At 38.6% G+C, this 15354-nt stretch overlaps 2 protein-coding genes across 2 annotated transcripts; both read left to right on the plus strand.

Annotated features, from left to right (window-relative positions):
- Positions 1-594: 594 nt before the first annotated feature.
- On the plus strand, positions 595-15252 carry LOC110955541 (zona pellucida sperm-binding protein 4-like). The gene is made up of 8 exons (XM_051952061.1): positions 595-829; positions 1243-1427; positions 1518-1615; positions 1697-1863; positions 1937-2129; positions 14265-14412; positions 14501-14579; positions 14659-15252. Exons 1-8 carry the CDS (start codon positions 595-597, stop codon positions 14748-14750), a joined length of 1197 nt encoding a protein of 398 aa, XP_051808021.1. The 3' UTR covers positions 14751-15252.
- LOC110955539 (zona pellucida sperm-binding protein 4-like) lies at positions 12145-13797 on the plus strand. Its single transcript, XM_051952398.1, has 5 exons — positions 12145-12717; positions 12909-13093; positions 13183-13280; positions 13361-13521; positions 13601-13797. Exons 1-5 carry the CDS (start codon positions 12180-12182, stop codon positions 13795-13797), a joined length of 1179 nt encoding a protein of 392 aa, XP_051808358.1. The 5' UTR covers positions 12145-12179.
- Positions 15253-15354: the final 102 nt, after the last annotated feature.

Here is a 15354-nt window from a genome sequence, read left to right on the forward strand (position 1 = left end):
CCACAAGTCAAGCCTGATCCACCACCTTCTTCATATCCTCAAACACACCAGGTCCAGCCTCCTCCACCATTTCCTTCATACCCTCAAACACCACAAATCCAGCCTCCCCCACCAAAGACTCCTCTGTACCCTCAAATGCCACAGGTCCAGCCTCCTCCACCACCTACTTCATACTCTCAAACACCACAGATCCAGCGTCCTCCACCAAAGACTCCTCTGTACCCTCAAATGCTACAAGTCAAGCCTAATCCACCACCTCCCCCATATCCTCAAACACCACCGGTCCAGCCTCCCCCACCAAAGACTCCTCTGCACCCTCAAACACCACAGATCCAGTCTCCTCCACCACCTCCTTCATACCCTCAAACACCACAGATTCAGTCTCCCCCACCAAAGACTCCTCTGCACCGTCAAACACCACAGATCCAACGTCCTCCACCAAAGACTCCTCTGCACCCTGAAAGGCCACAGGTTCAGCCCCTACCGCCAAAAATTCGTCCATACCCTGAAACGCCACATGTCCAGCCTCCACCCCCAAAGCCACAGCTTCAAAATCCCAACTATCCAACATTTCCACAATATCCTCATGGATCAATGATTACTACATACCCTCAAACTTTACCTGCATTACAATCTTCCCAAAACCCACAGGCCCCTCAACCACACCCCCAGAAACCACAGCAGGAGCCACAACCAAGGCCTACTTTCCAGAGTTGTGAGGTAGCACAGAGCCAGAGAATCCCATGTGGAGGTTCTGGTATTTCTGCTGCTGCATGTGAAGCCATTAGTTGTTGCTTTGACGGCCGACAGTGCTATTTTGGAAAAGCAGGTGAGTTTCAGTAACAATGTTGCATTAATGGATAACAGATATCCTTTAAGAAAGTCCTAGTTTCAAATCAACCTTTGCTGAACAAAATGTAGCCGTTATGACAACAATTGTTGATTCACCGCTTTAGTAAAGAGTGAAATATTTTGCAAAATATTGCACTGATTGCTATGATGTTTGGCACAGAGGACATGCTAATTAGTAGTAATCCAATGAGTTAACATTTAGCAGTGTCAACATGAAAATTGGAGTTTGTTCAATTGGGGCTAATTATAAAATGGTTGTATTCCAACACCCTACACTCAGACTGATAAACCTTGAAATGATTTCTTGTATGACTGTGGAGTAATTGTCATGCTGCATTTTCTTTAATGTCTTAAGTTTCGGCTCATCATTGCCTGTTGTTGCTCCACCAGTAACTGTCCAGTGCACCAAAGATGCCAAATTCATTGTTGTAGTAGCTAAAGATGCCACTCTACCCAACGTTGACCTGGAGGCAATTTCATTATTGGGAGACGGTCAAGGCTGCACACATGTTGACTCTAATTCACAATTTGCTATCTACCAATTTCCTGTTACTGCCTGTGGCACCCTCGTCACGGTAAGATCTTGATTTTCTCTGCTTTCCAACCACTAAGATATATTTTTTTAGAATCGCTACCCCACTTGTCATTTTTTCAACATTTTGTAGGAGGAACCTGGTGTTATCGTCTATGAGAACAAGATGACTTGTGCTTATGAAGTGGGAGTTGGACCTCGTGGAGCCACAACCAGAGACAGCCACTATGAGTAAGTGATCAGTTCTGAATTGTTACAGTATTAAAATAAAGGTTTTGACCAAGCAACATAATGCCCGGTCTTTTTTTCCAGAGTGCTCTTCCAATGTAGGTACATCGGCACCTCTGCTGAAACTCTGGTTGTAGAAGTTCTACCACTGGATAATCCTCCTCTACCGGTTGCTGGTCTGGGACCCATCAGCGTAAAGTTGAGACTGGCCAATGGGAAATGCACCACAAAGGGTTGTAATGAAGGTGGGAGTGTGTCAGTCTGGCAGAGTCGCTTTGTTTGTAGATCTCTTCACAATAATGACCGGTATCTCTGCTCTCACAGTGGATGTGGCCTATACCTCTTTCTATACGGAGGCAGACTATCCTGTGAGAAAAGTACTGAGGGATCCTGTGTACGTGGACGTTCAACTCCTTAGAAAGACAGATCCACTCCTTGTTCTGACTCTTGGTCGCTGCTGGGCAACCACGAGTCCCGAACCTCACAGCCTGCCCCAGTGGGACATTCTGATAGACGGGTAACTAAAAGACCAGTTTCCACTGTCCTGTTTCTGGTGACATGTTGGGCCTTTGTGAACGATGTCCATTACTGTCAGATGTGCTCACTGGGAAAACTAATTATAATCTGGAGACAGACTGATGCAACATTTTTGGAGCTAAAACTGAATCTGCATTTGATAGAACAGGTTAACGATATGTCAAACTAAAATACCAGTTCACACTGTTCTGTTCGTGATGACATTTTCAGTATTTGTCAGTAAACACATCTGTTACTGCCATTCAAAAGTTTGGGGTCACCTAGAAATGTCCTTACTTTTGAAAGAAAAGCAGTTTTATCAATGAAGATAACAATACATTTTATCAGAAATGCAGTCGACACATTATTAACGTTGTAAACGACTGTTCTAACTGGAAACGGCTGATTTTTAATGGAATATCTCCACAGGGGTACAGAGGAACATTTCCAGCAACCATCACTCCTGTGTTCTAATGCTACACTGTGTTAGCCAATGGTGTTGAAAGGCTCATTGATGATTAGAAAACCCTCGGACAGTTAGTTGAATAAAAATGTGAGTTTTCATGTAAAACATGAAATTGCCTGGGCGACTCTAAACCTTTGAACGGTAGTGTATTTGCTTACAGGAATAGTGAGCAGTGCAATTGGTGTTAGCACAGAGACAACCTAATAATTTAATTTGAAAGATTTAGCCATTTTATATCTTACAACTTAAACTGCTCTACATCCAGGTGTCCAAACAGGGATGATCGCTACTTGACCTTACTGGTTCCAGCGGATCACGCTTCTGGATTCCCAGGTCACCATAGACATTTCATTTTCAAAATGTTTACCTTTTTAGACCCCCGTTCAATGGCAACTCAGAGGGAAATGGTAAGAAATACATGTACATAAATTAACATTGAACTGCTGCAATACAGTATTGGTGTATTTCTCTTCTAACACCATTTTCCTTGTTCAGGTCTACATTCACTGTAGTACAGCTGTGTGCTACGCAGCTCCAGGCGCCAGATGTGAACCAGTGTGCTCCAGGAGAAGTAAGACGTGAATTCTACAAAATTCAGAAGTAAATATGTCCTCAATCTGACTGTGTTTGCATGTCTGTCTGCAGAGAGAGATGTCAAAGCTGTGAGCCAGGAGAATAGTGAACAAAGGGTTGTGGTTTCTTCTGGACCAGTGGCCATGGTGTCTCCACAGCAGTAACCAGTGTCAAGCTCAGTTTTAAAAAACATTTGGAACACAGTTCAGTTATTAGTGGCATGAACTGAAAAGGACATATATTGTAATGTATCACAAAGAGCTTAAAGTGTAAGAAACCGAATTGAGATCAGATAGGAAAACTTTTATGTCAGCAAGGCGCAGATCTAACTGACTGTATTTAGTGCTGATATTGTGTTGGCTTGTATTGTATTTAATGTGTGTCTCTTTTCAGTCCTAGTTTATATAAACAAGGCAAGCAGAATGTTACAAATGGCTTAGTATAATTTTAGCACATTAACAACTAGCTGCAGCATCAAAACACACAATAACACAATATTTTCAGCAAGCAGCATCAAGCATGAACTGGCAGGGCAATGTTTGTGGAAAAAGCACAACATTTTGATAGCTTAAGCTTCATTATTTAAAGTGAAGGCTACTCTTTTATGTGCATAGTATTTCTGCAAAGAAAAATTTCAGTCCAGTAAAATTCTTGTGTTTGAATTTCTCCTTTTACAACTGAAGTCAAATCACTGCTATTTATTAAGCACATTTAAAGCAACAGATGTTGAGCCAAAGTTCTTTTCAGTGCAGAAACAAAACAGATATTGCTAATTTGCCCCCAAAAATTAAAATAATAAAAATAAGACTCCTTAAATATTTCAGTTAAAACATCACAATATTATATAAAATACAAATGTACATGACAAATTCAAGCAAATGTAGCCACAATGTAATTTTTTAAAAAAAATCTTTAATTTATGGATTCTTTCTTTTGATGTTTAAAATATTTGTAAAATACATGAAAATATCACAAATTTTTTGCAAAAATACATTTTCAATGTACATATTTGATGTAAAATTGCATTAAATCCTGCAACGGTGAATTATATAGATTAAATAATAATTTGTTTGTTAAACAAATTAGAGAATACGTGTAAATATTCTTCATTAAGCATTAAAAAGTCTCTCAATATGCACACAATCTCAGTAAAAATTAATGCCAGGAAAAAGTATTTTAATCCTAATTTTGGAATGTCACTGTATTTTGATGAGGTTGTTATTTTCTGTCATTTTACCTTTTTTTTTATGGCGCCGCAACTACCAGAATATTGTTGTTTTTTTTCTATTAAATGCATCATCAGTGGGGGTCAGATGACTGCTGAGTTTGGGAACAAAGGACACACCAGCAGGAAGCAGGAAGCAGTACAGGTGTACTAATCAGACACCTGATACAGGTGTGCTTTGACTGCTGTGTCCTGTTTTATTCACTGTTTACCTTTCAGTTGAACTCGTTCTCTTTGTTTGAAATGTGTTGAGAGAGCAGATTTATTACTTTATTTTAAAACTGAAGTCAATTGCCAAATGTAACATTATTATTATTATTGAATAAAATTATGTTTTTAAAGTGATGATGTACTGATGGAAATCAGTACAATAAACATCCACTACACATGTGCATTAAGTGCACAGGGATTAAAGGAACACTACAGGGTGACCCAAAAGTTTGGAAACAAAGTTTAACTGCAGTGTCTATTTGAGTTGGGGGTGCATGAATTCACTCTTATTTTACCCATTTTTGTTATAGCATAATAAAATAACTTAAAAGCATAGTATTTGCCGAGTGCAATAACTTGGAGGAAAATGAATAGAACCATAAGGGCCAGGTATGCTGGAGCATAACCTCAAAATGCAGGCCATCAGTGTCAGATTTCTAAACTCTTCATGGTAAAGTATCTGACAGTTTTAATTTTTTTAAACATCCAAAAGTACTATGAGGCAACATTTACTGGCCAGTTTGAGGAACCTTCATAAGCATGAATGAAGATACATTCCAGAAGATACCAGTGTAACCAGGTGGTGGAAACGTTCACAACTTTGTATAAGAAACAAACATGAACATGTCGAAATATGTTTGTTTTACACTAATCTGTTACTCTTCTGAATATATCTCTGGTACTGATTTATTGAAATAACATTATATTATTTGGATTATAGACTTTTCATTTGTTTCCAAACTTTTGGGTCACCCTGTACCTGGACCTTATGGTTCTATTAATTTTCTTCCGAGTTATTGCACTCGGCAAATACTATGCTATTGTGATATAACAAAAATGCGTAAAATAAGAGTGAATTCATGCACCCCCAACTCAAATAGACACTGCAGTTAAACTTTGTTTCCAAACTTTTGGGTCACCCTGTAAATAGGCTTGTTATTAAAAAAAAAAAAAATAGACCAACTATTACACACCAGATAAGACAAATGTTGTCAAATCTTCCACTTTAAAAGGATACCTTATATGTGTATGGGAAGACAGACCAAAACAACGACAACAACAAAAACAAAACAAATGAAGAGGTTTAGAGACATTTTATGAATGATATAAAAGATGTGGATTTAACAGGTATTCACACTGAAAAATAACTATTTGTTGTAACCATGCAGAACCTGTAAAGGATTACCGATATGGATCATCATCTGTTAGTTAAGATCTTTATTCTTTTTTTTTTTTTGCTTTTTATAAAAAAATATAATAAATGATGCAAGACCAAAAATATAAATGCTGGTTAAATGACTGTTCGAAAATGCATGAAGATATTTTATTGATGTACCAGTTGATTGGATTGAGTTGTGCAATGATTTCCAAAGCCGAGATATTGTGGTAGAATTTTATACGACTTTTTTTTGTGACTGAAAAAAAGCAAATACAAGCTGTCAAACACAACAGACTGATTGCTTCACGTTTCATGTTTATGTCATTTAAGGGCTTGTGCACATTAATACAGATATTCTGCTCAAGAAACATTTTAATCAATAATTTGGCATCTCGTTCACGCACAACATTTTAGGTGACTTAAACTGAGGTTTTTCAAAAGCTTTCCAAATGTTTCGGTTTCCTAAAAACTTCAGTTTGCGTGTATCCACATAAATTATGTGGCTATGTAAAACAAAGAGTTTGGAAACAATGAAGCCACACTGCAAGTTGCATTTGCCCGTTGCTGTTTTATGTAATATAATATACACACGTGGACAAAATTGTTGGTACCCCTCAGTTAAAGAAGGAAAAACCCACAATTCTCACTGAAATCACTTGAAACTCACAAAAGCAACAATAAATAAAAATTTATTGAAATTAAATAATCAAAAACAGCCATCACTTTTGAATTGTTGATTAACATAATTATTTAAAAAAACAAACTAATGAAACAGGCCTGGACAAAAATGATGGTACCTCTATAAAAGATTGAAAACTATTTGACCAGAGTGACATGATTAACTCAGGTGTGTCATTTAATTGACATCACAGGTGTTTCCAAACTCATAATCAGTCAGTCTGCCTATTTAAAGGGAGACAAGTAGTCACCCTGCTGTTTGGTGAAAAGGTGTGTACCACACTGAACATGGACAACAGAAAGCGAAGGAGAGAATTGTCCCAGGACATCCGAAAAAAATGATAGACAAACATCTTAAAGGTAAAGGCTATAAGACCATCTCTAAACAGCTTGAAGTTCCTGTGACAACAGTGGCTCATATTATTCAGAAGTTCAAGACCCACGGGACAGTAGCCAACCTCTCTGGACGTGGCCGCAAGAGGAAAATTGATGACAGATTGAAGAGACGGATCGTTGGAATTGTATCCAAAGAGCCCAGAGCAACCTCCAAAGAAATTAAAGGTGAACTCCAAGGCCAAGGTACATCAGTGTCAGATCGCACCATTCGTCGTTGTTTGAGCCAAAGTGGACTTCATGGGAGACGACCAAGGAGGACACCACTGCTGAAAAAAACTCATAAAAAAGCGAGACTGGAATTTACAAAAATGCATGTTGACAAGCCACAAAGCTTCTGGGAGAATGTCCTTTGGACAGATGAGACCAAACTGGAGCTTTTTGGTAAGGCACATCAACTCTATGTTCATAGACTCAAAAACCAAGCATACGAAGAAAAGAACACTGTCCCTACGGTGAAACATGGAGGAGGCTCAGTAATGTTTTGGGGCTGCTTTGCTGCATCTGGCACAGGGTGTCTTGAAAGTGTGCAAGGTACGATGAAATCTGAAGACTATCAAGGCATTCTGGAGAGAAATGTGCTGCCGAGTGTCAGAAAGCTTGGTCTCAGTCGCAGGTCATGGGTCTTCCAACAGGACAACGATCCAAAACACACAGCCAAAAACACCCAAGAATGGCTGAGAGAAAAGCGTTGGACTATTCTAAAGTGGCCTTCTATGAGCCCAGATCTGAATCCCATTGAACATATGTGGAAGGAGCTGAAACATGCCATTTGGAGAAGACACCCATCAAACCTGAGACAACTGGAGCTGTTTGCTCATGAGGAGTGGGCCAAAATACCTGTTGACAGCTGCAGAACGCTCATTGACAAATACAGAAATCGTTTAATTGCAGTGATTGCCTCAAAAGGTTGTGCAACAAAATATTAAGTTATGGGTACCATCATTTTTGTCCAGCCCTATTTCATTAGTTTGTTTTTTTAAATAATTATGTTAATCAACAATTCAAAAGTGATGGCTGATTTTGATTATTTAATTTTCAATAAATTTTTATTTATTGTTACTTTTGTGAGTTTCAAGTGATTTCAGTGAGAATTGTGGGTTTTTCCTTCTTTAACTGAGGGGTACCAACAATTTTGTCCACGTGTGTATATATGCCACCATTTGGTTAGGACCACCAATTATGTTTTATTAACTATTGTTTCATCCACATTGTTTCAGTTTTTAATCAGCCAAAATGTTGCTTAGAGGGACATTTTAGTTGAAGGTTGAATCAATACTGATTCAGTGTGGCCGAAAATATGACGTTATTTCAACATCTGTCATCAACAGTTCTTTCAAAATAGTTCCAGTGTCAGGCATGAAAATATTAAAGCTTTCTTCCAGATGACATTTCAGTAATGCTTCAGTCAGATTTTGCTGTTTGAAACATCACTTCACTGTGTCTGCTGGAAGGCTTCTCTGGTATTCATCGAAATAACTTTTAAGTGCTTAAAGTTTTATTTTATTACATGTTTTTACAGGGTACTGGAGTAACTGTCAAAAGTAGGGTCAGATGACCGCTAATCAGTTTCAGTGTCAAGCATCAAAATAGTAAAGGGTTTTTCCAGATGACATTTCAGTGTTGATTTAGTCAGATTTTGCTATTTGGAGCTCCACGTTACTGACATGCTAAAGCCTCCGTTTCTGCTGTGCCCAGAATTACTTGGTCTACAACATGTGCAATAAAAAGTGATTTGATTGGTGATTAACCCAGGGTTTCTGAATCTAGTTCTGACAGTGTTCACATGTAAAAAGCGATGTTATCAACAAATGACCAACTGCAGATATGAAAATGTTCTCAGTTGCATATTTGTCACAAGTATAGCAAAGCTATAAAACAAGTTTTAAAATATAACAGCATAAAAGCAACACGGCTGTCCCGGAAAGTCAGGAAGGAAAGCTGCAATAAACTGCAGATTGTGTAATGAAAAGGCTTTTCAGTATCACTGTCCCATTGTTTAGAGGTTGTTCAGATGCAGGATCCTTATTTAGGATTAAAGATTCAGTTTAAATACCATCATATCATCCCAACATTGCATTAAAAAATAACAGATGTAGTCGCTTTCTGCAACTCACAAAAAGGACAAATTATTTAAGTAACAAATAATCAAGTAATAAAAATAAAACTCATTTACAGTTATGTTGAGGATCATTTTAGCAACTTTAGCTTCATTTTTGTCAGTTGCAGCTCTGGTGGGAGAAAGTAAAAAACAAATATAAAAACATCGTTCAAACCGGTGAATAGACTTACTGCAAATCTTTTTAAGGTCAACAAATAGGATTCAGCGTTTTAATCAGTTTCTATTTAGGATTATATACAAGGGCATATGGAACAATTAAATGGCTTTAAAACTGCTTCTAGCTTTTTAAAACTCTTACTTTCCCTCTCGCCATCTGTTCACAGAGCTCCATGGGATGCTAATGCTAACTTCCAAGAGAACTGACGGACAGTAATCAGTCTACTGATATCCGTGTGTTTCTTTGCAATATTACAGTATGTACAGTTGTGAAAAAAAAAGTTTACATACATTTCTAAAGACTTGTAAAGAATTTCCAGTGACTCCTACAACTCTTCATTTTCTACAGTGGAATGATTGAAACAGATGCATCTTTGTCCCAAAAAACAATCAGGCATTCTGCTTCTTTTATTTGTTACAGGACTTATGGAAATACAGCAAAATCTAATGGGTCAAAAATATATCTGCAGTAACTTGAATCATCATTTTTAGTAATGTAGAAAGTTGGAATAATTGAATTTTCTAAGTAGCATGATCTCTGACCTTCTTGTGAGTGATTAAAATTGACTGCAGCTGGTGACTCTTAAATAAGGCCTGTTTGATAAAATCATCAGACTCGGCCACAAACACAGCAGTAAAAACATCTGAAGACCTCAGCAAAGATCTGGAAAAGCAAATCACTGACTTGAACAAGTCAAGAAACCCACTTGGAGCCATTCCAAAGATGCTGCAGATCCCAAAATCAACTTTGCAAACATTTTTTTTTTTTAATTTAAAGCCCATGGCACAGTTGTGTCACTGCCATGATTAGCAAGAAAACAAAAGCTGTCACCTGCTGCTGACAGACAATCTGTCAGGATGACCAAAAGTAAAGCAAGAATCACCAAAAAGCAGATCTACAATGAATCAGAAGCTGCTGGAACATAGGTGTCAGTGTCCACAGTGTTTTACATTGCCATGAGCTGAGAGTGAACAAGGAAAGTTCTGTGATCAGATGAAACAAAAATTTAGCTATTGGGCCACAATGACCAGAAATACGCTTCAAGGAGAGAAGGGGAAGCACTTTAACCCATGAACACCAAACCTACCATCAAGCATGGTGGTGGTAGTATTATGCTCTGGGGCTGTTTTGCTGCCAAAGGAACAGGTGCTTTATACAAATTAAATTGAATAATGAAGAAAGAGGATTACCTCTACATTCTTCAGGAAAACCTTAAATCATCCACCAGAAAGTTGGCTGTCGGACACAGTTGGGTGTTTTAACAAGACACACATCAAAAGCTGTAAAGAAATTGATAAATCAAGCTACAATTAAGGTTCTAGACTGGCCTCCCCAAAAGTCCTGACTCTGTGATGAAGAAACAAGTCTGTGTCAGAAAGCCAAGAAATGTAGTTGCACCAGTTCTGTCAAAGAGTGGTCAAAGATACAACCAGAAGCTTGTGGACAGCTTGTGGACATTTTAACCAATTATTGGAATTGTTATATGTATATTTTTATACCAGCAGATTTTGTCATACCTCCAGAAGACCTGTGATACATCTACGAAAGAACCAAAACACATGACTGTATTCAGTCACAAAAGATACATGCCTTTTAATCATTCCATAACAGCTGTCAGAGTCTGCCATTATATTCATAGTCTTTACATGTGTATGTAAACTTCTGATCCCAACTGTGTGTGTTTTGGAGGCACAGGTTCGAGGTATATAAGATGTAAGTACAAGCAGCAAACATTAACAATACTGTTAAAACTGATTTTTCCTTGCACACCTTAAATTACACCTAGCATAATCATTGGTTTACGGAATACAAACCAGGTTCTTTGCAAAAATATATATTTTCCTGTCCACAATAACAATTTCATCCGGCTTTTTTAAATGACACAAATTCTGAGATGCTAGATTATCTTGTGTGTAGGCAGTCAGCATCAATCCATAAATCAGCACCAGTCTTCAGATTTTAACTGACAAAGACCAGTCAGTACCTTTCACTTGGAATTAGTAAAATAGCAGAAGTTTGCAAAGTTAGTTTTCATTTCTATTGAGGAAGTTAGCTGCAAATATTTACAAAACACACGATTATCTTTTCTACACTACTACACATTGTATGGTTGGCAGTTATCTAACTAACTGAGAAATTATTTGGATCTTTTTCATCTTTTACACACCTACTTTACAGTGGGTGTGGAATGCTGTACACAGCAATAGTTAGAAAAGTCTTTCTAGACTTGCAAATATTTTTTTCTGACATTAAACTTTGTAGGATGTTTGTCTTGTTTGTGAGTTAAAGCTTTCTGTTGACTTGATGTTAAGAGAACCTAATCTGCTACACTGTCTGGTCACTGCACCCTGTCTTATGTAGTTGCAATAAATGTTGTTTGCAAGACAAGTTGTTTCTTGCGTCTCATGTTGTTTGTTTGGTGGTCACGGTCCAAAAATTATGTAATTTTGTTCTGTTTACCTTGTACATGGCTGAGATAACAATAAAGATGAAGCTGAGAAAATTCTAACACAAATGTGTTTCAATGATAACAGTATAAGCGGATGTGAACATAAAAATAAAGTTGCAGAGCACAGAGAATACATACAGACCGAGTTTGAGCTAAAGTGCATATTATGGCAAACTTTGCTGCAGATTCTGAGAAAAGATCAATTTATTTGTCTTGGTGCACCAACAAAATAAACACTTGGTGACAAACTGTGGCTACAATGACCTTTAAAAAGGTTTTTGTGACCCTAACGTTGGACTTGTCAACAACCACATCAATGTCAAACTGTCATCCAACACACTGACCTGACCCAATGAGTTTCATTCCCTAGTACCACCCATAAAGCTGAGCTTGTTTGCTAAAAAGATAAAATGTTCCATCTGAATGGTGTAAAAAAAACATGATGTAAGTCACCCTGAAGCTTGTAAGTGGCTGTTGAAAGCTGGTAAGCCTTGATTGGTGGTTCTTTGTCCTCAGAGGTGGGGGTTTTAAAACATCAAGCCTGGTCACATATGCATATATAATAGCAACCCAGATAGCGTACACTTGGGGACTTTCCAGGTCAGACGGCTGTGAAATTATGGCGAAGTTCTTGGGTGCCACCTCTTTAGTGGCGTTAGCTCTGCTGGGCTGCCTAGTTGGGACAGAAGTGGAAGCTCAGGGATCGTGGATGCCAAGCTATACGAAACCACCATCTCAAACTCCTCAGAACAGTCAGGACCCTCAAGGATACTCCCTACCACCTCCCGGGTCTCTACCAAACTATCAGACACCGTACGTCAATCCTCCACCAGCACGGAAACCACCACGCTATCAGGAACCAAACCCCCCTCCTCCTCCTCCATATCCTCAATCACAAAAGCCAAAGCCCCCATATCATACTCATAAAAAAAGTCCTCAACTTCCTAGCTATGATCAGGCTCCTCAGAGTCCACAGATTCCTAAACAACAGCAACCTGTAACACCACCAACAAAACCACAGTATCCTCCTCCCCCTCGGGACTGTGCGGTGGATTTAAGTGTGAGAATAACATGTGGACTTCCTACCATCACTGCTACTGAATGTGAAGCCTTAAACTGCTGCTTTGATGGCAACAATTGCTACTTTGGAAAGGCAGGTGAGTTTTTTAAAGGTTCCTGGGCTCTTTAAAGACAAGAAACTCACTTTTTTTCTATATCAGGTGATTAACATTGCAGTGAAGCTAACAAATAATTCCAAGCATTATTACACTCTGGTAGAATGATGTTGCTTACAATAGGTCAACAATATGTAATATGTAGTCATCACTGCCTGTTGTTGCTCCACCAGTAACTGTCGGGTGCACCAAGGATGGATTTTTCGTTGTTGTAGCAGCCAAAGATGCCACTCAACCCAACATTGATCTCGAGGCAATTTCATTATTGGGAGACGGTCAAGGCTGCACACATGTTGACTCTAATTCACAATTTGCTATCTACCAATTTCCTGTTACTGCCTGTGGCTCCCTCGTCACGGTAAGATCTTGATTTTCTCTGCTTTTTAACCAACAAAGCAAATGTTCAAGTATTGCTACTCCACTTGTCATTTTTTCAACATTTTGTAGGAGGAACCTGGTGTTATCGTCTACGAGAACAGGCTAATTTCCGCTTATGAAGTGGGAGTTGGACCTCGTGGAGCCATAACCAGAGACAGCCACTATGAGTAAGTGATCTGTTTTAAAGTGTTACAGTATTAAAATAAAGGTTCTGACCAAGCAACATAATGCCCGGTCTTTTTTCCAGAGTGCTCTTCCAATGTAGGTACATCGGCACCTCTGTTGAAACTCTGACTGTAGACATTCTACCACTGGGTAATCTTCCTCTACCGGCTGCTGGTCAAGGACCCATCAGTGTACAGTTGAGACTGGCCAATGGGCAATGCACCACAAAGGGTTGTAATGAAGGTGGGAGTGCGTCAGCCTGGCAGAGTCGCTTTGTTTGTAGATCTCTTCACAATAATGACCGGTATCTCTGCTCTCACAGTGGATGTGGCCTATAACTCTTTCTATACGGAGGCAGACTATCCTGTGAGAAAAGTACTGAGGGATCCTGTGTACGTGGAAGTTCAACTCCTCGGAAAGACAGACCCACTCCTTGTTCTGACTCTTGGTCGCTGCTGGGCAACCACGAGCCCCGAACCTCACAGCCTGCCCCAGTGGGACATTCTGATAGACGGGTAACTAAAAGACCAGTTTCCACTGTCCTGTTTCTGGTGACATGTTGGGCCTTTGTGAACGATGTCCATTACTGTCAGATGTGCTCACTGGGAAAACTAATTATAATCTGGAGACAGACTGATACAACATTTTTGATAATACTGAATGGGCATTTGATTTTTTTTTTTTTTAAATGTCAACAATCTTCTCAGCAACAAAAAAATCCCTTAATTCTGATTAAAAATTTTGTATTGTTTTACAGCGTATTTATACCTGTAAATAAACGTCACAGTTCTCAGTAGTGAACATGCAATCCAACAGAGACCTTGTTTCCAACTGATCTCATACGTCACATCTGCATTGCAGCTGTTACTTATAAGCCAACATATTGACTGGAGCAAACTGAAATGCTCCTAAAGACACCTGCTATGTTCATGTCTGGTAAGAATCTAAATTTATGGTTCGCTTAACTTAAACTGTTCTCCATCCAGATGTCCATACAGGGACGATCGCTACTTGTCGTCACTGGTTCCAGTGGATTCGTCCTCTGGTCTGGAATTCCCAAGTCACCACAAACGTTTCATTTTCAAAATGTTTACCTTCGTGAACCCCAGTTCAATGGAACCCCTGAGAGAACTGGTAATGAATATACGTATAATAATTGATATTGAACTACAGCAACACAACACGGTTGTATTTCTCTTCCAACACTGTTTTCCTTGCTCAGGTCTACATTCACTGTAGTACGGCTGTGTGCTACGCTGCTCCAGGCGCCAGATGTCAACAAGTGTGTCTCCTCAGGAAAAGTAAGAGACGAATTTATAATCTCTAAAAATCTGAAGTAAATATGTCCTCAATCTCACTGTGTTGTCTGTTTGTCTGCAGGGAGAGATACTGCAGCTGAGAGCCAGAAGAAGAGTGAACCAAAGGTTGTGGTTTCTTCTGGACCAGTGGCCATGGTGCCTCCACAGCAGTGAACAGCATCAAGCTCAGTTTTAGAAAAACATTTGGACCACGGTTCAGTTATTAGTAGCATGAACTGTAAAGGACATAAACTGTTATGTATCACAAAAAAAAAAAAAAGCTTTAAATGTGCTGCAGGAAGAATGAAATGCTTCTGATCAGAATATTGTATTCCGATTTATATTAAAGAATTGGCCCAAACATGCTGTAAATATTATGCACACCACATCTTTTGTTTATCAATGACATAAAAACAGGAACCACTGAAACTGACTCACCGAAAATGAAACAAAACAACAAAATCTCAGAATTAAGTTGTTAGAAATCATATCAGCAATAAATGAAATCTGAATAGCTTAGAAAAAAAAAGTTCTATCTTGTGTGGGGGTGTGAGAGCTCAATTGATTAATTGTTCCATTTACAAGTCAAGCAACAGTAACAAAAAGAACTGCATGAAAAAACCTGATACCTGAAGTATGAAGTTGTTCTAAATAAAAAACTTTCTGGATATTTACAAATAAGCAGAATAATTTGAGTGTTCCAGTTATTCAAGACTATTAGTAAGCAGCTATTTTTACATGTACATACATTAAAATGAATAACCGAGGAAACACAAAA

This window comes from Acanthochromis polyacanthus, chromosome 8 (assembly GCF_021347895.1).
Source record: "Acanthochromis polyacanthus isolate Apoly-LR-REF ecotype Palm Island chromosome 8, KAUST_Apoly_ChrSc, whole genome shotgun sequence".
Classification (NCBI taxonomy): domain Eukaryota; kingdom Metazoa; phylum Chordata; class Actinopteri; family Pomacentridae; genus Acanthochromis; species Acanthochromis polyacanthus.